Source organism: Notamacropus eugenii, chromosome 7 (assembly GCF_028372415.1).
Source record: "Notamacropus eugenii isolate mMacEug1 chromosome 7, mMacEug1.pri_v2, whole genome shotgun sequence".
Taxonomy (NCBI): domain Eukaryota; kingdom Metazoa; phylum Chordata; class Mammalia; order Diprotodontia; family Macropodidae; genus Notamacropus; species Notamacropus eugenii.
This window is the reverse complement of record NC_092878.1, coordinates 119,899,829-119,923,690: the sequence shown is the minus strand read 5'-3', so window position 1 is coordinate 119,923,690 and position 23,862 is coordinate 119,899,829. Positions and strand designations below refer to the sequence as shown.

The window sequence follows — 23,862 nt, the reverse complement described above, 5'->3', positions numbered from 1 at the left end:
AGTTAATAAATCTCCCCAAGGCAAATGATTTCCGACAAGTAACTTGCAAGATCCTAGAATCATCGCTCTAGAACTGGAAGGGATCTTAGAGGCTACTCATATTATGGGTGAGGAAACTAAGGTCACATAGATAGTAATCATGGGATGTTAGAACCCTAGCTATAGACCTGGGAAGGACCACAGAACCCCAGGCCAACCCCACATTTTACAGATAAGAGGCCTAAGAAATTAAGTGACTTGTCTAATGTCACACAAGGGTCAAGGTGGAATTTGGATCCAAGTCCTTTGAGTTCCGCAATATTTCCACAATATGATTGTCAGCAGAATATGAGTGATTCTATGATATGAAAAAAAAAAGGAAACTATTGTTTTCCTTTCAAAGCTTTTGGAAAAAAAATGCTATTTGTTCCACTTTCTGAAATACGCATTTAAGAGAATTTTTCCTGATGAAAAGCAAAACAGGGGGAAAATGGAATACTTTTAGAGGAACAAGTTGAATTTTTCTAAGGCACTTTTTTGTAGGAACTCTCTCTCTTTCTTTCCCCCTCCTCCCTCTGCTTCTCTCTGTCTCTGCTTCTTTTTTGTGCTTCCATCTTTCTGTCTTTGTTTGTTCTTTCTGTTTCTCTCTCTTTTCCTCTCTGTTTCTCTGTCTCTGTTTTTCTGTCTTTGTCTCTCTCTGCTTCTTTCTCTTCTGTATCTCTCTGTCTCTGCTTCTCTCTATATCTTTCTATTTCTCTCTCTTTTCTTTCTCTTTTGCTCTGTTTTTTTCTCCTCTCTCTCTCTGTCTTTCTCTCTCCCCCCTCCCTTTTTCTCTGAGTTTCTGACAGTCTTGGCAGGCAACTATCCTCCAGTTTCTGATAAGTCCAGCGTGGGTTTAACTTTAACTCACTCCACGGCAGTGGCAAGCATGCAGATCTGCTTTTTCTAAGGGCAGTCCTAACAATAGTTTTCTTTCTCAGACTTTAATGTCTTCCTCCACCAACTGAGTGCCTCTTTTTCAATCACTTTTTTCCACTGGTTTACGAGCTCGTCTCTCTTGGGGGGTGTGTTTGCCTACATGTTATTATTCATTAACTGAGTGGCCAATAGCAACGTGAGGGGAGAGGAAAATGGGCGGGACAAAAAAGAGGTGTGGGAATAGAAAATAGAGACTGTAGGTCTGGAGTTCCTTTCCAGATTTGAAAAAAAAAAAGAAAGTCTGCTGCAAGTCGCGACATCTGGTATCCTTTTCATGGTTCACACTTATCCTTGGAAACCAAGATGAATTCTTTGGAGTATGAGACTCCTAAGAGGTACTGTATAAGAAAAACACATGTGGCCATTATCTGTGCAGTGGTGGTTGCTGTGGGATTAATAGTGGGACTTTCAGTGGGACTGACCAGATCTTGTCCTAACACATCTGAGGATTCTGGACAAACCCCCACAACTCGACCTTCAGTTCTCCCGCCACAGGAGGCCAGTACTTGCCCTGCCAGTACTGATGACAGCGGTCAGTGGAAGAGTTTTCGACTCCCCACATATATCAACCCTGTGCACTACGACCTGGAGCTGAAGCCTGTGATGGAAGAGGATACTTACACAGGCACGGTAACCATCCACATCAATGTGACACAACCCACCAAACACCTGTGGCTGCATCTCCGGGAGACGTGGATCACTGAGCCCTTTCCAACGCTGAAGAAATCCACAGGCGAGGAGATCCCAGTGACGCGGTGCTTTGAGTACAAGCCACAGGAGTATGTGGTGATCGAGGCTGAGGGAGAGTTGCCTCCAAATGATGGGGAGAGCACCTATCTCCTGACCATGAACTTCAAAGGCTGGCTGAATGGCTCTCTTGTTGGGTTCTATCGGACCACCTACAAAGAGAATGACGTAATCAAGTAAATGCTCATTTTAACTCTTCCTACCTAACTCTTCCTACCCACTCCAGCTTACTCCCCCTTCTCTTTCTTTGGCTTTCTGCGCTGCTTGCTGCTGATATTTTCTCACACTTGGTTGTAATTTTGCCCATTTATATAGGACACAAAAGCTTTCACACCGTCTATCCTAACAAAAACATTCCAGAGCTCTGGGAAGGCTGCACCAAGGGAGAAATGAGGGAGAACCTTTTGTTGTATTTAGGGAAAAACGTAAGAGACGAAATTTTGTTCTCAGCATTATTCCAAACTGCCTGGAGTTTGGCAGTTATTCTACATAATTGCCTAGGATGGTAATGATGCTACTTTCTAGGATGGATGAGAATGGCTTAGATTTGAAAATTTCCAAATGCTTTTTGAAACCGGGTCTTGCTAAATTTGAGAATACTTTGAGAAGTGGGGAGAAACTGAGAAATAGGTGGGTTAAATGACATCCTAGGAAGGGTCACTGTCACCATCAGGGTTACATATCAGTAGCTGAGTCATGAAGAGATGAATGACTGAATATTATACTTCATTGGATAGTGATATTAAGACCAGGGCTCTGAATCTTACCCAGCTTCTCTCCCCAACATGGGGGGAATAAAAGACATATTATAGTAGTATTATAATGAAGTCCCAAAAAAACTTCCCCACCATCCTTCTGTTAGGGGCAGAGTCGGGCTGTGGCTTTGGAGTAGGAATAGAATGAGTTTTCTTGTGCTGTGCTGGAACCTCTTGAGTTCATCCTTTCTTCCCTATCTCTTCCCCAATCCTCCTCACCAATATGTGACCTTTTAAAAATAAGACCACACTTGTGAGTCTCCACAGTTCCATTCCTTACTGCAGTTCTATAGCAACCTCTAAAGTACTGGCTCCCAAACAGATATTATTTTCCCTTTTTTAGAATTAAATTTTTTTCAATTAGCAAAATCAGTTTCTCCTCTCACATCCCTCCCCATTGATGGAAAAAAGAAAAGAAAGAATAGCAAAATCCTTTTCAAAAAATATATAGTCAAGTAAAACAGCTCCTATATCACTCATGTCTAAAAAATATCTCATTCAGCATTCTGGGTCCATCACCCCATATTCACGTATTCTTCCTTAGTCCTCTAGGAGACTAGTTGGTCATAGCTCTGATCAGAGTCAAGAACTCTTAAGAATCTTTAAAGTTGTTTGTTTTTACACTATTGTAGTTATCATATAAATTGTTCCTTTCCTGCTCACGTTATTGCATCAGTTTATATGTATCTTCTGAGCTTTCACTGAAGCTGTTGCTTTTGTCATGTCTTATAGATCAATATTATCCCATTATGCTCATTTACCATTTGCCTCTGAATAGATGGATGCTACCTTAGTTTCCAGTTCCTAGGTACTATAACAAGATCCATCAAACAGATTTATTTGCAGTAAAGAAGCACTCTAGGTGGCCCAGAGGATACAGCATGGGGCTTGGAATCGAGAAGACTCATCTTGAGTTCAAATCTGGCCTTAGGCAGAGGCTGTTCAGTTGTGTGCAACTCTTAGTCACTCCATGGGGAACAGGGTGTTTTCTTGGCAAAAGTATTAGACTGGTCTGCCATTTCCTTCTCCAGCTCATTTTACAGATGAACAACTGAAGCAAGCACTTTAAGTGACTTGCCCAGGGTTACACAGCTAGTAAGTATCTGAAGGCAGACTTGAACTCAGGAAGAGGAGTCTTACTCCAGGCAGGACATTGTCTCCACTATGCCATCTAGCTGTCTTTTTTAACGTTTAGCTTAATGGAAGACAGCTGAATTCTCATATCTTTTTCTGCATTCAAGGTGTTGTGATATATTGTTTTATTTGAAGGATATGAAAAAAAAATCAAATCTCACCCAGATATGTAGTTGAAAAGGTGAGCAGAATTTTAATAGTCGTGTCTTAATATTATTATGAAAATCATTTTAACCTCACAGAGAACTGCTGCTGTCCAGTAAGTAAATAATTAGATAGTTATCATATTACAGTGGACTTTGTTTTATTTTTTTTAAATATTTCTTTATTATATATTTTAAATAGTCTTTGCTTTTCAAATTAGAAAATATTTTACATTTTATTTATTTACATTTTAAAATTTGCATTAAAATATTTTATACACAGTACATTTTACTGAAGCAAACAGGTTAAGTGACTTGCCCAGGGTCACATAATTAATGAGTGTCTGAGGACAGATTTGAACTCAAGACCTACTGATCCAAGTGCTGGCACTGTATCCACAGTCCACCTAACTGCCCTGTAACTCACTAGCATTGGTCAAATCACTTGTGCTCTCTGAAATAGTTTCTTAATCTGAAAAATGAGGATAATAATATTCACTCTGACCATCTCAGAGAGTTACTGGAAGGATCAAATGAAATAATTCATATAAAGCATGCAATGAATCATGAAGTTCAATTCAAATGTCCCATCTTCATCATCATTATCAAAATACATCCATACTTAAGCATCTGTGTTCTCATCAATGAGGTACTCTTTTGAATATAGATGACAAACCCTTCTATCCCTTGAGAGATGACCTTCACGAATGGTCGTGGTTAAAAACAAATTATCATCTTAGAGACAACATTCTCGAGATAAGTTTCCCCAGACTTAGCTAGACTAGGCCTTCTGTGACATATAGACAACCAATTATATCAAATTCATGTTCAAAGCCATTCCAGCTTGGTGGTATGCTCCAGAGTTTGTACTTCCTCGGCATAGATTTTGAGAACCCGATATCCTCTCCATAGCATAAGGTATGAGACTCATTGGAAAAATTATCAACATAGTAATTAAAGAATCAGGAAACAATGCATAGACCCAAGCAGATTCCCTGATAGTCTATTTTTTATTATTATTTACAATGATTTTCACACTTTTTTTTCCCTCAAGATGTGAACCCAATAAATGTCTCATCGTGATGAAATCATTATAGCTTATTACAGAAACAGTGCCCTGCAGGAAGGGGAGTCAAATATAGCAAGTTCTATGGCTGACTTTACACCAGGTACTCCTGTCTGGAAGTAGACTAAAATCTATATCATTATAGCTATTTTAATTCCTTATGCTGTACTTGTTATTAAGTTGAAGTAAGTCGTCGTTCAGTTGCGTCCAATTCTTCATGACCCCATTTGGAGTTTTCTTGGCAAAGATACTGGTGTGCTTTGCCATTTCTTTCTCTAATAATTTTATAGATAAAGAAGCTGAGGCAAACAGGGTTAAGTGACTTGCTCAGGGTCACACAGCTAGAGTGTCTGAGGCCAGATTTGAACTTAGATCTTCCTGGCTTTAAGCCGGGTGCCCTATTCACTATGCCACCTAGCTGCTCTGACCTCTGAACCAGCCTTAGAAACTTACTTTGATTTTGGGAAAGTCACTTCACCTCTCTGTTTCAGTTTCATTAACTGTAAAATGAGGACAATACTAACAACTCTTTCCAAGATTACTATAAGGTATTTGATATTTGTAAAGTGCTTGGTACAAATATTAACGCATAGTAAGTAGGTTCTTAATAAATGCTTGTTTCCTTCCTCATTATTTTTTTTGTGCTGGAGAAAAACAAGGCTAGACCAAAACTCAGTTTTGCTTAATGGTGAATCTGTAAATATAAGGCACAATGGGAAGAAAGGGATTTGTAAGGAAGATGACCTAAGCTTTCTCAGGTTCCATTAAGACAGATTCCAAAGTTTACCACAGGTTTAATCAGTCATCAGGTTTAATCATTTCTCACATTACATGGTACATTGCCAGTGCTTTCCAGTACATGTAGTTTTGCAAATATCCTGGAACAAATTGTAAAACCTTCCTTGGACTGACCAGTCTTTTTTTTTTTCTTGTGGGGATTGTAAGCCCTGAGAGAGAGTGTAGATTGATTTATAAGCTTCAATAATTTCCATCTGGTGTTTGGATTGTAGGGACAAGAAAGGGGAGGAAGTACATGGGGTATGTGGAAGTAATGAGTACAGTTAGAATAAATACAATTAGAGCAGTATAATTATTTCATATAACAGAGCAGGTTTCGTTATTTACGACAGTCATAAAAGTTAAAGGTCTTACTCTCATCTTCGGATTATCATCTCTGTAGTGTAATTTCAAAGTAGAGTAGAAATTAACATGAACTCAACATAATTCTGTTTTAGGATGAGTTGATCTACAGGGATGGGTACTAATATTGGACATGCTAGACCTTGCTGTTAGATTATCAACCTGTTGGTATTAGATCTGTTTGGCCAATTGGCACTCTCTCCCACCCCAACCCTCTTTCCTTCTTTTCTCTCTCTGTCTCTCACTCCTCTTCTCTCTCTCTTGGTCTCTCTCCTCTTTCTCTCTTTGTCCCTCTCTTTGTCTCTCTTCTTCATTTCTCTCTTTCCTTCTCTCTCTCTTTTCTCTTTTTCTTTCTCTCTCCTATCTCTCTTTCTCTCTATACCCATCTCTGTTTCTGTCTGTCTGTCTTTCTCTGATTCTCTTTCTTTTGTGTCTCGGATTCTCTGTCTTTGTCTTTCTCTAGGAAAGATATTTTGCTTCTTATTGATGTATCCTATTATGGCTGTTTTTTAAAAATTTTTATTTTGAAAGTCCTATTTGCTATCCATATACTATTTGCCTCTTTCAGTAGGAAGCATGCAGGGTATAGCTACAAGTCACAGAAAAAATCTATGTGACATTCATACATGTTAAAACCATAGCATTAGCAATCACATTACCCTGAGTTTCTGCTTAAGTGTCACAAAGTTAGGGCTGACAAAATTGGACGCATTCTTCAGAAAGCCCAGCCTCTTTGACAGTGGGCCACTCAAAGCTTGAGGAGCACAAGGGAAAGGGTGACTCATGGAGGGAATGAAAGGAGCTCTCTATGTCCCAACAGAAGGGACAATTTCCCTTCCCTTTTGCTGAGCCTAGATTCAGCCTGGGGCTTGTGGAAATAATCCAAAACTATCACTTTTTCTGGGCTGCCATAGGATTACAGAATCAGATTTGGGAAGGGACCTCAGAAAATATCTAGCCCCTGTCTTCTTCATTTTACAACTGAAGAACTGATGCTCTAGAACATGCTTGGGTCACATTGATTGTATCAAAGTTGTGATTCCAGCACAGATCTTTTGATACCAAATTTACCATTCTTTCCATGGCACTCTAGTTCCCTGGGTCTATCATCAACCCTCCAAATTTCATCTCTGGAAGTCTAACCCCAAAAGATGTTATAAAATACTCTACCCCATTAGGATTCTTTACTATTGCCTGTCAGAGTTTAGAATCTCCCTTCTCCCCCACCGTCCCCCCAACTACATATACACTGATCACTTTTACAGCTGGGTAGAAAAGTGGGTAAAATATTTAACTTGAAGTCAGGAAAAATTGAGCTCAACCTTACCGTAGATATTCACTGACTGTGACTGTGGGCAAGTCTCTTAATTTCTCTCTGCCTCAGTTTCTTCATTTAAAAAAGTGAGTATAATAAGAGCACCTACTTCACTGAGTTGTTATGGGGATCAAGTGAGCTAATATATGTAAATCACCTTGTGCAAACCATAAAACATTTCATTAATGTTAGTTATTGCTATCATTGTTATTATTTCACACAATATATTCTGCTGTCTAGCTAGCCCAGAAGTGGAAATCTCTTGCCCTCAGGGTATAGTCTCCATCCTTCTTCCAGTTCAGCATCTGTAACTCTCAACTCTACCTCCCTCTCTCCTCAGGATTGAAAGCTTTTCTTTGTTTCATCCTCCTGTAGAACTCTAAAGTCTTTTCCTTTCCTTGTCAGTCTTGATTCACAATCTCCCTCCATCATATTTGGAACCCCACACCTCTCAGCTATTTCTCAAAATCTAATTACCTGAGTCTGACACTTTAATGTTTGGGAATCACACAAAGAGTATCCTCTTTGATATTTATAGTAATTTTATTACCTACCCCCAACATGTTCATTAATTTGAAAAATAGTTTCAGAGGACTTACTATGTACAAGGCACTATGGGAAAAAACAGTGATGTAAAAGTTATAATATCTGCCAATAGGATCTTAGAGGTAGTCTGCTTATTATAGTGGAATTTTTGAAGTTCTGGAACCTGAGTTCTGCCACTTATTCATTGTGGAACTATGGGTAAATTAATCAACTTGTCTGAACCCCAGGTTTCTTACATGTAATATGGGAGTTTGGAGTAGGTGACCTCTGAAGTTCCTACCAGCTCTAGAAACAAATACAATCATAAAATTCTCCTGGATCCATGATCTCATGGAATTGAACATTCCTTCAGTGATGCATCTTGCAACTAATCCATATCTTTCTGCTCTTTGTGATGTCTTATCCGTGTTTACCCATGAGTTTGCCACAGGTGATGCCTGAAACATGCTAAAGACCTTCCTCAGCCTCCCCTTTTAAAAGATCTCCCTTGATTTGTCCTGACCCACAAAGGTACAAGTGGAGTTCTCTGGCTGGTAACCTGTTGTCCCTCACCCTTGCCATGCACCTGGCCCAGATTTTGCTCTGATTCCCCATTTCACAGATGACATCTTTTACTTCTGCTTTCTTGACGATATGTTGCAGCCCACTCTGATATACCACATATCTTCCCCATTGCATTTTATAGGGTTTAAATTTTTTATTTTATTTTCATTTTTAATTCTTCAGAGATAGTTGTAGTATATGCCTCAATGCTTCACAATGACACTGGTAGAATATTGGCATTTAAAAGAGAGGTCTTGTTTCCATGAGAAACTTGAGGTCATTAAAAGAACTTGGCAATTTCCCCAAAGCAATCCAGTCTGCTTTCCTTCATTTGTCCAATTAGCTGTCCATCTTCACAATACCTATTGATGTTTGGGTTTTACGGCAAATGACTGTCCCAATCTGGATGAAGAACGTCTGTTTCCCTTAGTCTTTGCTGCGTGGATGGTCAGGTCAAATCCTTCTGAGTGATTACGGATCTCTTCCAGGAGGCTCTGTAATATTCTGTTGTTCAGGTGTTTTCAGTCATGTCTGACACTTCATGACTCCATTTAGGGTTTTCTTGGCAAAAATAATGGTTTGCCATTTCCTTCTCTAGCTCAAGGAACTGGAGCAAATAGGGTTAAGTGACTTGTCCAGAGTCACAACAGGTAGTAAGTAAGTGTCTGAAGCCAGATTTGAACTCAGGAAGATGAGTTTTTCTGACTCCAGGCCCTACACTCTAACCACTGTATCACCTACCTGCCTATCTAGATGCAATATCATCCATAAACAGAAACATTTTAAAGACCTCATCATTCACAGGAATCCCTATTTAACTGGGAATTAGTGCTGGCTTTCCTTTATCATGAGGTCAAACACCTTTGGTGAGCATACAGTTTCCTGTTTTATCTGCTGTCTGATTGGTGATGATTTACGTATTATTGCAAAGTCTTGTTTCTATTGTTGTATGTTGCAAAGAATCTTGAATAATTTTAATGTTTGAATGGTATAGACCTGTATATTACAGGCAATGAATGCTACAGGACTAGGGCTTCTAGGTGGTGAGTGCCAGGACTTTCTGAATTCAAGTCCAGCCTCAGACACTTACTACCTATGTGACTGGGGGCAAGTCAGTTAAGCCTGCTTGCTTCAATAACCTCATCTGTAAAATGAGCTTGGGAAGGAAATGGCAAACCCCTCCAAGTATCTTTGCCAAGAAAATCCTGAATGAGGTGATGAAGAGTTGGCTAGGATTGAAATGACTCAATAATAACAGTACTAGAGAAATTTAGAAAAAGGCAATTCCAGTTTGATTTTCTGTGATCTTGGAATAAGTGAGATTTGATGAGTTGCATTTTGATGGTGGAGAAAGGTAGAAAGACTTTGTTAGGGGAAAGGTATGAACAAAAACTGGGATATTGAAGAAAAGTACAATCTTTGTTTAGGGCACAACAGATAGATCAGTTTGAAGAGGGTTTAAATACATGAAACTGAGATTACTGGGCTGGAAAAGAAATATGAGAGGGACATTGTGAAGGACTTTGAGTGCAGGCTAAGATATGGCTTCATTCTTTGGGCTGTTGGGAGCACTGAAGTTTTTTAATCAAGGGTATGACATGATAGAAGTGGTGTAGTGGAAGATTAATCTTCCTAATGTATAAAATGATTTGTCATTGGGAGAAAATTAGAAATAAGAAGACAAGTCAGAAGGCATTTGCAATAGGACAGTTGTGAGACAATTAAGACCTGACTTAGAGAGAAGGCAATGAGAATTGGGAGGAAGTGATGGATTCCTAAAACGTAAATGGAGATTGACTGGGGCTGATGACTAATTGGATATGGGGATCAGGGGAGATGGCTTTGAAGTTTCAGGCCTAGGTGACTGACAGAATATCATGTTAGACATAAGTAAGATAAGAAGAGCCAGCTAGAAGGGAGCAGGGAGAGAACAGAAGATTTTTTTAGATTGTACAGAAAGACAGGCAGTGTGGTGAAGTGGATAGAGAGAAGACCTTAGAGCCAGGAGGAGCTGTGTTCAAGTTCTACCTTTTACACCTCTTGACTGTGTGACTCTAAAACAAGCCACTTCTCAATCCTCCAGGCAATTTTCTGATGTTACAGAAAGATGCTAGCCTGATTTAGCAGAGGGAGTTTTCCTTTTCCTATACTAGTAAAATCACAGGTCCAGTCCTTAACTGCCTTGTCAGCAAAATTCATGCTGAAAATAGTGGCTGTACCACACAAGTACGGTCTTCCTTTCTATTAACAACCACTAAAGTTAAAAAAAAAAATAGAATGCGAAATATATTGTCAGTTGTAATCATGTAATTTTTGGTTGCTGTTGTTTAACTATTTGGGGATAATATTTTGTCTGGTGGTATGATGTGTAGGTGGGGTTGATTGGACAAAACAATACACGTAAGTATGTAAAAGTAGAGTAATATTGTTAGAAAAAAATGATGACTTTTAAGGTAATTGAAAAATGTCCACATGCAATTCCAAAGGACTCATGTAATAGATATCACCACATTACATATATACATATAATGCATAATGTATAAAATTAAAGGTATATGTACATGTGTATATAGTGTGGACCATGGAAACAATCATAATATTTTCTAAAAGTTGTTCAACTACATAATGAGGATTGTATCATTGTACATATGCATGTATATGTATGTGTTCAAATATGTATGTATATCATATTCCAAGATGTCTCACTAGATCCTCAAACAAAATGAGTCTTCAACTGAACTCTTAATTCCTTCTCTCTTTTTGCTCCTCCTCCCAATGTCCTTATTTTTGTTGCCAAAATTGCTATACTTCTCAATCATCCTGGAAACAAACTATTTATCCATCTGTCTATCTATTTATCTATCTATCTATCATCTACCTATCTCTGTGTTCATGTATATATACATGTATTAACATACATATATACACACGAATGTAATTATATTCACATGTGCTTATGTATATGTAACCACACATGTATATACACATACAGACACACATGTGTATATAGAAGTGAATTCTTTTTAGTTGCAGAGTTTCACAAAACCTGTCTAAGAGGAAAAGGGTTTATGATTTGTGTCAATAGAGTAAATATCCATGCTGAGAAAATCACAAGTTCCTGAATAATTGAAGAATTATTAGTTTGGGGCTTGGTGCAGAAATAGGAACTTAGGAAATAGGAACTTAGAAAATTTTTCAAAAACTGAAAAGGAAAGGAAAGAACAGGATTGCTGTCAGAGTCAGCGAGCTGCCTGGGGTAGTCATGAAGAGGAGCACATTACCAGCTGGTCCCAGCTTTGACAGAGGAAGAGGACATGATTCAATTGTGATCCTGCTATCTGTGTGATCTGTGTGGGCACATCACTTAAGCTGTCTAGTCCTCAGTTTCCTCATCTGGAAAATAAGGAATTTTGTACTGGAACCTTTTCTGGCTTAAATCCTGGGTCTGATAAGTCATCCAAGTTGGAGGCCACCAAGGGAATCTTTCCAGCCTCCAAAAAGGGGGGACAGAAAAAGAACAATTTGATAAAAAGATGAGGGAAGGATATTGTTGAATGTGTGGTCTCTGATAACAAAAAGAATCATGATTATAACTCACATTTTATATAGTATTTTTAGAGGTACACAGTACTTTCCCTTCAGAAATTCCATGAGGTTAATAATATAAATAATTGAACTCAAACTTACAGAGCTTAAGTGATTTTGTTAGAGTCACACATGAAAGTACTTTACATTTTGAAAGATTCTACATGGGTGGTTACCCTGCTACCTTTCAAGTATTGAAGCAAGAACAATTGGAAATAATTAGAAGAATCCATTTAGGGAAAAAAGAGGGCTAGTTCCAGAAATGGCTGAAGAAACAGAGTCTGGGTTGAGCCCAAAGTTCCCCTGACTACAATCAATCACCAAAGGACGAGTCAGGAGAATTCAGCCCAGTGTGTCCTGGCAAGTCTTATCTGGTCCTTATCAGCAGTGGTGAGATGAGTTTGATCTCATGTTCCCATGCAAGACAGCTCTTAGATTTATGATGGAGGCGTCAAGTTAGATGGATCCTAGCTGGCTACAAGAAACACCATTTTTGGTGGGATCAAAGGTGTAGAACTAGAGTCTTGATAAAAAGAAAAATAATGCTCCCTTAGAGATCAAGGAAGCTAAGAGAAAGCCATGGCTTGGCTTGGGGGTAGAAATTAAGCTGTATCCTCAATGGCAGAGTCATTTAAGATTAATAATATTTTAAAGTATATACATACATACAGATACACAGACATATGTATATACACATGTGTGTATATACGTATGTGTATATGTGTGCATACATATACACATACACAGATACACACACATACATGAATGGTTATCTCATTTGATTCTCAGAATAGCTCTATGAGGTGCGTACTATTCTTATTCCTGTTTGGCACATACTATCTCATTTCATCACCAAGTGAACTAGGTGCTATTATTATCCCCGTTTTACAGATGGTGAAACTGACACTGAGAAAATTTACCTGACTTGTCCAGGTTCACATAGTTAGTAAATGTTTGAGGCAGGATTTGAACTCAAGTCTTACTGACTGCCTCAGATAATAGGTGGCACAGTATGTCAGAGCTGGAGTCATTTAACATCTTGGAGTCTCATTGCCTTCATTAATAAAGTGAGAATAACAATAGCACCACCTTACAGGCTGTTTGAGGATCTAATATGATAATATGTAATGCCTTTGTAAATTTTAAAGTGCTAGATGAATTTTTTCAAGTCATTTTTCAATTGTGTCCAACTCTTTGTGACCCCATTTGGGATTTTCTTGACAAAGAAAATTTGTCAAGACTACTGGACTAGTTTGCCATTTCTTTCCCCAGTTCATTTTACAGATGAGGAAACTGAGGCAAATAGAATTAAATGCCTTGCTCAGTATCACACAGGTAGTGTCTGAAGTCAGATCTAAATTCAAGAAGATGCATCTTTCTGACCCCAGTCCTACACTGTCTTCACTGTGCCACCTAGCAACCCCTTTATCATTATTATTATTTGAGAATATGAGAAAGAAATAGACATGAGAATTAGAGGGGTAGGTAGATAACAGTGACTGAGTGAGGATTCTGTTAAAGTTCATATCCTGAACTATACACTGTACAAAAGTTCTTTAAAGAGCTGACATGGTAAGTATTTATGGAGTCACAGAAGAAGGAAAGTGAAAAGTCCATGACCCTGAGGGCAGTATTCAGCAAGAAATCATTGACTATTCTGTTGAATGGCATTGTGAAATGCTCCTCTTCCTTTGGAGGGAATTATGTATACCACTGAATGTACATTAAAAGCATTCACTGTATTATCAACTATAATGGTAGAATTCTGGAACACCCTACTCCCATAGCTGGAGCATTCTGAGGGATGAATCATCAAAAAACACTTTGGGAAAGGAACAGCTATGGTAATGGGAAATGACTTGGAGTTTCAATGGGTTTAGGGTCTGCTGGTCGCTTCTCCCCTTTAAATGGACCAAGAGTTGGTCCTTTAGACAGAAAAAGGGAATCTACTAGGCTAGCAAAATGGAGCCCCTATGGCCATTGGGAAGACTGAGCCAAGAAGTAGCTAGGTGTCATGGTGGATGAAATGCAGGACTTAGAGTCAGAAAAACCCGAATTATAGTCCTGCCTCAGGCACTTACTAGCTGTGTGACCCTGGGTAAGTCCCTTTGCCTTTGTTTACCTCAGTTTCCTCATCTATAAAATCAGAGTAATAATAGCACCCACCCTCCAAGGTTGTGAGGATCAAATGAGATAAAATTTGTAAAGTGCTTAGCGTGGTGGCTGGAATATGATAAGTGCTATAAAAATGTTAGCTATGGTTGTTTATTACTGTTATTTATTTATAATTACTATCTATGTGATAGTGGGCAAGTAATACACTTTCCTCACTGGTAAAGTGAGAGAGATGGATGAAAATGGCTCTGAAATCTTTTGTTTCTCTAGATCTATGATGGTTAGTAGTAATGGTTATTATAAATGACCATTTAGTTAGTTACTATGAAATAATAGTTATAATATAATAATAGTTTTTTTATAAATAATAATAATGGTTGTTATAAATAATAAAAATGGTAAGTAGTAAATATAATTCATACAAAGTAAATAAAAGGAGAAATGAATCATGAGTGGAAGCAGGTCTTTCAGGTCCCAGGGCATTAAAGACTTCCATGCTTAGTGAAAGAGAAAGCTGAAAGGTCAGTGGAGATAAGAATTTGCTTCCCTCATGCAGTAAATAGGGAAGGACTTACAAAGACCTACACAGCAGAAGTCCAGAATGGTCTGTATCAAATGAATATGATCTGGGGGGAAATCATACCGAGAGATAAGACTCCATCAGGCATTTAATTGACTCTTAGGTTAGCCCTTTTTCTCCTTCTCAGGCTAAACTGCTTCATTCACTGTTCTCCTATAGCCCCTCAGTCCTTTGGTATCAAACCTTGACTTCTCCCCCTAAGCCAAATCAGGGTTCATTTTAAGCATCCTGAGAAAGGGTACTCGTTTCTTGACAGTGGATACCAACTCAATTGGACTTCAGGTCTTGACTGCCTTAGTTTAGTACTGAGATGAAGTCAGAAAAATAAACTCCAGTAAAGATTTTCTTTGTTTCAAACTCTACCCATTTTGCATTTCTGTATCATTTGTGAGGGAGCACTCTGTCCTTGACAGGTTGAAATGAAGTCCTGAGAGAAGAGAGAGAAAGAAAGAGAGAGGAATTGAGAGAGACAGAGTGAGACAGAGCATGGAAACCTACGAAAGACTGGAATGAAGCTATCTGTGGAAGCTTGGCCCTTTCTGCCTCCCAAGTGGTAGAACAGTAAGTCACTCAGAGCTGAAAATGATGAAGGTGTTTTCACTTAATTAATCAATCAATTAACAAGCATTTATTAAGCACCTACTGAAAAAGGGCCAGGCCCTGGGGATACAAAGACAAAAAACATTGACTTGAATTCTACTCTGAGGACTATGATGAGGACTAAATAACTTCAAAGGATCTCAAAGGTCATCTAGCCTAACCCTTTCATTTTACAGATGAGAAACTGAGGTCCAGAAAGAATAAGTGAGTCAGTTAAAGTTGCAAGTAAGTGGTGGAGACAGGATTTGAACCTAGGTCCTGAAACTATAACTTCACATTGGATTGTGAGCTCCTCGAGGGTGGGACTGTTTTTTGTTTCTTTCTGCATTCCTAGAACTTAACCCAGTGCTTGGTACCTAGTAGGTACTTAATAAATGTTTACTTGGAGTTCTAACTCCAAGTTGGGTTCTAACTCTTCCCCCTGTACCATGCCTTTCTGAGCCTCAGTTTCCTCATATGTAAAATGAGGGTGGTACTAGATGGTATCTGAGATCCCTGAAGGCTCTGATATTGTTATACAGTCTATGTGTCTGAGAGTACTATGTTATTAGTAAAGCAAGGAAAGTAGTATGGCAGAGATGTAGAGACAGGAAGTGGAGGAGGGGAGGGGAAAAGAAAGGGAATAAGCATTTATATTCATACCTACTGAGTGTTGGATATGTTTATAAATATTATTTCATATGAAACTCACAACAACCCTGTAAGGGAAGATGCTATTATTATCAGGAACTGAGACCAACTAAGTGCACTAAGTGACCTCTCCAGGGTCACACAGCTAGTAAGTGTCTGAGGTCAGATTTGAACTCACTTCTTCTTAGCTCCAGGGCCCAGCACTCTAACCACTGCACCACTTAGTTACCTAAAGGTATCAACTGATGCTGATAGCCTCAAGGAGTACACTAGCTTCTCCAACACTGAGGCTATCCGCAGCCAGCACATCAAAGAACTTCCATTTCATTTAAAAAATAACTTTCCTCCGGAACCTTTTAAAAAATACTTCGAGGAAGGAGAGAAAAAGAAACAGGTAAGACCCTGGCATGGTGAAATCTTGTAGCTGTCTTCAGTTGTTGAGTATTCAACAAGGGTGGAGGGTGAGTTTTTATTCAGTTGGGGCTGACCATTGGACTTAGGCCCGGAGAACAATAAAGAGATTTGCTTATAATAAATCTGTCTGAAAGTCAAGATTAATGAAGGCTGTATTATTTGTGTACTTTGTGCCTCATTCCCTTGGGCATGTCTGGAGGATCCTGATAGCCAGAATCCCTGGGATCCTGGCATTTGGGCTCATTTTATCACAGGATCTCACAGAGTGACCACAAAAAGAACTTCCCTGGGACATAGGAAAGATCTCTCCTGAGATAAAATCTACTGAATCCCTCCTGTCAGCTTTCAAATACACAACAATGTGTCCTCTGAAGAGACAGAAAAAAAGGGAAAGAAGAGGAAAAAAAATGAAAAATTTATCTCATAATTTTTATCCGTATCTTCTGTGTTTATATCACTGTCATATCCAGATATATCTTCCTCTCCTTTCCCTTTCCCAGTATCATCTCTTGTAATATAGATTTTTTTTAAAAAAAGTATTTCAATCTAGTGATCAAAGAAAATTCCAGAAGACTCATGATAGAAAAATGCTACCCATATTCAGAGAAAGAACTATGGAGTCTGAATGCAGATTGTAGTATTCTATTTTCTTTTTTCTCTTTCTCAGTGGTTTCTCTCATTTGCTCTGATTCTTCTTTCACAACATGACTAATGTGAAAATATGTTTAATATGATTGTACATGTATAGCCTATATCAGATTGTGTGCTTGCTGGGGAAGGGGGGAGGTGAGGTAAGGGGAAAAATTTAGAACTCAAAATCTTATAAAAGTGAATGCTGAAAAACAAAAATTAAATAAATAGATACATTTTCTTAAAAATGAAAAAAAAGAAAAAATCAAGCCAAAATAATTTTTTTATAAAAAAGCATTTCATCAAAACTAACACAATGAATAAGTCATATTGTATATACATAGTTCTACATTCATAATCCCTTGAGTCTGCAAATAGAGGTGATAAGTTTCCTTTTTTTCTCAAAATTTTCTTGGGTTTTCTTCTGGGTCAGACTAGGTTGTAATAATTACATGACATCGTATTGGTTTTCTTTTATTCTTTTCTACTTAACATTTTTATAGTCAATGGATGCATTATTTTCCTAGTTATGTTTTTTTCACTCAATTCATGTGAACCTTCTCTTGCTTATCTGTTTCTAATATTTATGTTTTACAGAGATATAATGTATCTATCATTGCATTTTTATTTCTTGATTTATTTAGACATTCTTCAATCAATGAACATCGGCATAGTTTCAGATGATTTGCTACTACAAAAAGTTCTGCTTTAAGCATTTTTATGGATATAGTACCTTCCTTTCTATCTTTAAATTACTTGAAGCACATTCTTAGCAGTGGGAACTCTGTATCAATGGATATAGATATTTTTGTCATTTTTTAGCTTATTTCCCAACTTTTAGACCATTTCCCAGATCTCCCAATAGTATATTAGAATGACTATGTTTTCATATTCCCTCTAATGTTGACCATTTTCATCTTTTTTGTCTTTACCCTTCTATTTGGAGTAAGGAGAAACCTCGTGTGATTCAATTTTGATATGTTAAAATTCTAATTGTCAGCATTAGCTTATTCACTTGTTCTTCCAAAAGATCTATTGAACTAATAATAATAAATCTGTTCTTACTAAAGAGGAATGGATTGTCTTTGTGCTTTCTTGTCACAGTAGGATTCTCTATCTTTTATCATTTCTTTTATCTTAAAAACAAGGAAAGCAATAGAAAAAAAAGAGTAGGTTTATCTGTTATCATATGCCCAGAATCTAAAGCTATATCTACAGGGAAAAAAGTGACCTGGAAACTAAGTTGAGACAGTTAATGGCTCATTGAAACCATGATAGCAAAATAAAACAAAACAAAAATTGCTGTAGATTTTTGATCTGGACAATCGAGATTGCTCAAAGATCATGGAATCCATCCCATACTTGAAAAAAATCCCTAATACAATATAGTAAGTTTAAAGACCTCTAATGAAGGAAAATGCATTACCTTCAAAAGTAGCCCATCCAACTCTTGAATTAACTCTAATTGATAGGAAGGATTTCCCCACCCTTCAGTCAAATCTAAATCTGTTTCTTCACGACTTTCACTAGTTGTTCCTACTTCTACCCCTGGGGCCAAGCAGAAAAAGCCAGATCCTAAGCATCAAAGTGACTAAGCTGTACAGGCTAACTTCCAAGTTGTCTGGCACTTCTGCAATCCTATGTCCTGTGTCCTGTACTCTTTCCCATGGTTCTTGCAGCTGAAGAGGAAGCTCTTGTTATGATGGCTTCCTTTGCCTCCTGCTGCTATTCAGCTGGCCGGATTATTGACGTCCCTCTCTGGCTGACCACAGCATGAGCCTCCTTACTGAAAACAGTGTATAAGATAATTTGCAAGATATGCTAACATTTATTTATTTTATTTTTAACAAGCTTGGACTAAGTAGCTTTGATTTGCTTCATTGGCATCTTCTCCTTTATAATACTCTCTAAAATAATTTTGTTCTGACATATTTTAGAGCAGTTAGGAGGGGTGTTTTCTCTCCTTAGCAAACTAATAAATTGCACAGGCTTGGTAAGAATCAGTGGGTTGAGAAAATGACTTATTAACATAGGGTAGAGTGACTCCTCTGCCATAGTCTGTCACCTCAGAAAATCTAGGTGGCATCAGAATTATTCAAGGCACATCTAGGAATAGGACCTAAGCACGTTGTGTTCTTAAAGGGCTATTTTCCATGACTTTGCCTTACAATGATCTGAAAATATACTTGTAAATGAGTTTTAAATCAAACAAGGCGTTTTTGAGTTTGTTTCCTGGGGGGCTATCCATTTTCATATACCACACAGCCTTGAGAGATCCTCAGTCCTGTTTCCACGGAATTCTGAATCCTCCTTCCAGAAGTTACATTAGTATTTTTGCTTTGTGATCCTGAACAATTCATCTGGCCTCTCTGTGCCTTAGATTTTTTTTCATCAAATAAAAAATTCCATCAAATAGAAAGGTATTTGGGAGTTATTGCATGAAAACTTTCACAGCAGATGATTGCCCTTGCCTAGATTTTGTACAACACTAAAATGTATCAAGTTGCATCTTTTACTCCACTTGTGGCTTACTCTTGATTTCTTAAAGGAGAGTGGTGGCCAGTATGTTTTCAAAGTGGCCATATCTTTGATAATTTCTACCTTTTTACAATGAAATCTGATATCTAATGATTACAGTTTCAGAAAGATTATGTATCAATTTACTTTCTTAAACATAAAGGTAGGCTTGTATGAAGTAAATTAAGCAGAAATAGGGGAATGAATTAAACAACGAGCACAAGAAAAGAATGTTGAATAACAACTTCGGAATTCTGTTCAATTCAGTGTCAAAATGCATTTCCAAAGGACAGAGGGTGAAGTTTGCCTTCTAGATCTCACAACAGCCGTTGTGGATTATAGGTGCAAGGAGATAAAGGCTGCCAGACATGACCAATGGTTGTTTTTTTAAGTTAATGATATCTGTTTTTTTTTTACATGACTTTCATTTCCCAATATAGTTAGTCCTCTTTCCTCTTTATATCAAAGAACATTCTCTTCTAATAAAGAATGAAAAAAGAGTTTATTAACCAGTTCTGGCATTGTATTCAGTGTTCAATACCCATAATTCCCATCTCTGCAAAGGAGCAAGGCAGATCCATTCATATTTCTCTTCCTCAAGTCCAAACTTGGTTATGACAATTCCACAGAATGCAGTTTGAATTTATTGCCTGTTGCTCATTCTGTTACACTGTAGTAAGCACAACGTAGATTGTTTTCCCTTTCTGCTTTACTCTGCTACAGTTACAATGTTGCAACCTCTCTGTTTTCTGTAGAGTTTTCATTTCTTTCAGAACAGTGATATTCCATCATATTCAGGTACTACAATTATGTCACTCATAAGTTTTTATTAAATATTCATAATATAATTAATATAATCAAAACAATAGATTATATGAAACATATAAGTATTAATAAATGTCATGCATTATAAGTATTAAGTATTAGTAATATAGGTATTGATTATTATATGTAGCATATAAGTATCAATAAATGTCATTCATAAATATTTATTATTAGTACTATAAGTATTAATAATATATAATAAATTCATAAGCATTTATGAGTATTAATGATATACTATATCTAACATATTATATATATTATATAAATAATATGTCATCCATAAATGTTTAATATTGTTAGTAACGTAAGTATTAATAATACATTATATGTAGCACATAATATATATTCTACATATGTAAGTATTAATAAATAAGTCACTCATAATTTATTTGTTGTGTCTATTCCAGGGGTGGGGAACCTATGTTCTCAAGACCACATGTGGCCTTCTAGGTCCTAGGGTGAAGCCTTTTGACTTGAGTCCAAGTTTTACAGAACAAATTCTTTTCTTAAGGGGATTTGTTCTGTGAAGTTTGGATTCAATCAAAGGACTGCACTTGAGGACCTAAAGGGCCACATGTGGCCTTGAGGCTGCAGGTTCCCCTCCCCCTGGTCTACTCTGTGCTAGGATGGGGATTAAGGTAAGTGCTGGAGAATACAAAGAAAGACAAAAGGAGGACCTCAAGTTGTAATGGGAGAGACAATAAGCAAAAAATTTTGTACAAATAAGACATATGCGAGATAAATTGGCAATAATCACAGAGGAAAAGCACTAGGGACTGGAAAATGCTTCTCGCAGTAGGAGAGAGTTTGGCTGAAATCAAAGGAAGCCAAGGGAGCCAGGAGATGCCGATGAATTGGAAGAAGAGATCCAAGCATGGGGCACAGCCAGTGAAAATGCTCATCATTTGGAGATGATGGAGTATTGTGCATGAGGAATCTAGCCAGGAGACCAGTCAGTGGGCATCTAGTTCTTTGGAACCATAGAGTACCACTATGAATGCTGCTGTCTTAGAGGTCTTCCCTCTCTCCCTCCCTTCCTTCCTTCCTTCCTTCCTTCCTTCCTTCCTTCCTTCCTTCCTTCCTTCCCTCCCTCCCTCCCTCCCTCCCTCCCTCCCTCCCTCCCTCCTTCCTTCCTTCCTTCCTTCCTTCCTTCCTTCCTTCCTTCCTTCCTTCCTTCCTTCCTTCCTTCCTTCCTTCCTTCCTTCCTTCCTTCCTTTCTCTCTCTCTCTCTTTCTTTCATCTTTGACCTCCTTGGGGTATATGCCTAGTAGTGGGTCAATGTATTGATTTGTTTTGTTTTACTATCCTTACTAGTGAGTGGTTTGGAAAGTTCCAAAATATAAAACAAAAAAGAGGCTACTAGGTGGCACAGTAGATCGAGCACTGGGCTTGAAATTAGGAAAACTCATCTTTCTGAGTTCAAATCTGGCCTGTGATACTTACTAGCTATGTGGTTCTGGGCAAGTCATTTAACTCAGTTACCTCATCTGTTTGTTTTGTTGGAAGACTAATGACATCACAAGGGTGATGTCTTGACTTGTGCATGAATTGGAATCATCTGTAAAATGATATCATATTCCAAGTCCTCCAGTTCCTTAATGTACAAACTGCTAAATCCTGTGTTATCTTGCTTGTGTTTCCAAAATACTTAAATCATTTCTTTCTGCCTGCTTATCATATTTTCTCCTTGACCTGGGAACTCTGCAATTTGGCTACAATACTCTTTGGAGTTTTCCTTTTGCAATATCTTTCAGGAGATGATTGGTGAATTTTTTCCGTTTCTGTTTTATCCTCTGGTTCTAGAATATCTGAGCAGTTTTCCTTGACAATTTCTTGAAAGATGATGTCTAGGCTCTTGTTTTGATCATGCCTTTCAGGTAGTCCAATACTAAGTTATCTCTCCTGGATCTATTTTCTAGGTCAGTTGTTTTTCTAGTGAGATACTTCATATGGTCTTCTATTTTTTCATTATTTTGGCTTTGTTTGATAATTTCTTGATTTCTCATAAAGTCATTAGCTTGCATTTGCTCCATTCTAATTTTTAAGAAATTATTTTCTTTAGCGATCTCTTGGACCTCTTTTTCCATCTGGTCTATTCTTCTTTTTAAGGCATTCTTCTCCTCAGTGACTTTTTGGATCTCTTTTTGACATTTGGGTTAGTCTAATTTTAAAGTTGTTATTTTCTTCATTATTATCTTGAGTTTCCTTTAACAAACTGTTGGCTTATTTTTCACCATTTTCTTGCATCACTCTCATTTGTCTTCCCAATTTTTCCTCTACTTTTCTTAGTTGATTTTCAAAATTCTTTTTGAGCTCTTCCATGACCTGAGACCAATTCATATTTTTCTTGGAGGCTTTGGCAGGAGCTTTGACTTTGTTGTCTTCTTCTGGTTGTATGTTTTGATCTTCCTTATCATCAATGATGAAAGAAAATACCTGTGAAGTTGTCTTTGGTTTTTGTGGGTTGAGAAGTCTGGAAACTACAGCCACTGCCAGCATTTCAGTCCCCTAAGGCCTGCTCCAGTTCTGTCTGTGACCAGCATGCTCCACACTGACCTGCATTCTGCTCCCAACCCAGTGCAATAGAACCTTCCTGTTGATCTTCCAGATTGTCTTGGGTTGGAAATTTGCTTGTCTGTCCTTTTATGACTTCTGTACTCTAGAATTTGTTGAGTCATTTTTTACAGTTTTTTTGAGAGGTTTTGGGGGAGAATTCTAGCAGGTCCCTGCTTCTATACCACGATCTTGGCTCCACCCCTGATTTGCCAGAATTACTACTTTTAAATCAAAGTAATCATACAAGATGAAGGGAGTTTTGACAAAATTAGAAGGGCTGTATTTTTCCCTTTGAGTCAGAGGAAAAAACTCTTATAAACACACATAGGGATGGCCTCTGGGACTAGATAACCTCCAGGTTCTTCTGCAGTTTGGAATCTATTTTCTGCATTAAAAATCTGGAGGCAGCCACTCTGCTGCTACATATGTGTAACCTGAGATATATAGGCTTCCTTGGGGCATCATAGGACAAGGTGTGGGCAGGATGGACTGATCATTCACATTGTCAAGCATTCTTGCTATCAGACCCTAAGGGAAAGGAATAAACACTTATCTATGTGCCAGACATTGTGTGCTAAGCACTTTACAAGTATTCTTATCTGATAATGAGATATTATCATTTGTGATATATATATAATTTCACAACATCTCTGTGAGATAGATAACGTCATTTTCTCCACTTTACAGTTGAGGAAGCTGAGACAAGAAAGAGATTGATAACTTTCCCAGGCACATACCTTGAACAAGTGCCTGAGGATAAATTTGAACTCAGATCTTCCTAACTCCAGCACACCTAGTGCCCTATTCACTGTGCCACCTTCCCTGCCTGTCAGCATCTTTCTTCTACCTCTTTCAGAGGAGAATGAAAGTAATTCTCTTCTTGAATCTATCAAGATTTCAGCTTGGAGAGTGAATGTGAGGAAGGATTGAGAATAATTCTCTTGGCTTGAGGAAAGCATATTCAGTAGCAGGTTGGAGTGTTGGTAGTGGTAGTGATTTTGGTCTGGAACTGTGTCATTAGTATTCTGGGGAGAAAACTCCCTCTACAAATACATATTGATATC

General features: G+C 37.9%; 1 protein-coding gene across 1 annotated transcript in view; it reads left to right on the top strand.

Annotated features, from left to right (window-relative positions):
• The first annotated feature begins 1,158 nt into the window (after positions 1 to 1,158).
• ENPEP (glutamyl aminopeptidase) overlaps positions 1,159 to 23,862 on the top strand; it is a 117,488-nt gene continuing 94,784 nt past the window's right edge. The window contains exon 1 of the mRNA XM_072624419.1: positions 1,159 to 1,880. Coding sequence (XP_072480520.1) covers positions 1,261 to 1,880 — 620 coding nt within the window. The 5' untranslated portion in view covers positions 1,159 to 1,260. The remainder of the gene's footprint in view (positions 1,881 to 23,862) is intronic.